Raw genomic sequence first — 361 nt, 5'->3', positions numbered from 1 at the left:
CGTGCCCCCACTTCTCCTCCAGAACTAACCCCCAGACCCTAGTTTTCACTCCTGGCTTAAGGATCCTCTGCGACACTTGGGGACGCGAGACCACCGGTGAGGTAGGAATTAACGGGGCTGACACGATACCATACCAGATGTGGGCAGCTGTGTGTGAAAAAAACACCCAACCCAGGCACCGCCCTCACCCGTCAGCCTCCAACTCACCTCCTCGCCAGATCGGGGAGCGGATGCTGCCATGCCGGGCCCGCCCAGTGCCCTTCTGTGGCCAGGGCTTCCGGCCACCACCCCGCACCTCAGCCCGAGTCTTGGTCTTGGCATAGCTCTGCAGGCACAAATGGAGGACAGGGTCAGGTTTGCA

General features: G+C 61.2%; 1 protein-coding gene across 1 annotated transcript in view; it reads right to left on the bottom strand.

Moving 5' to 3' along the window:
- MRPL4 (mitochondrial ribosomal protein L4) overlaps window positions 1–361 on the bottom strand; it is a 5438-nt gene that overhangs the window by 2174 nt on the left and 2903 nt on the right. The window contains exon 5 of the mRNA XM_012641238.1: window positions 208–325. Coding sequence (XP_012496692.1) covers window positions 208–325 — 118 coding nt within the window. The remainder of the gene's footprint in view (window positions 1–207; window positions 326–361) is intronic.

This window comes from Propithecus coquereli, unplaced genomic scaffold (genome assembly GCF_000956105.1).
Source record: "Propithecus coquereli isolate 6110/MARCELLA unplaced genomic scaffold, Pcoq_1.0 Scaffold164, whole genome shotgun sequence".
Classification (NCBI taxonomy): domain Eukaryota; kingdom Metazoa; phylum Chordata; class Mammalia; order Primates; family Indriidae; genus Propithecus; species Propithecus coquereli.
Note: the sequence above shows the minus strand (reverse complement) of the source record. Positions and strands in the feature narration are given on the sequence as shown.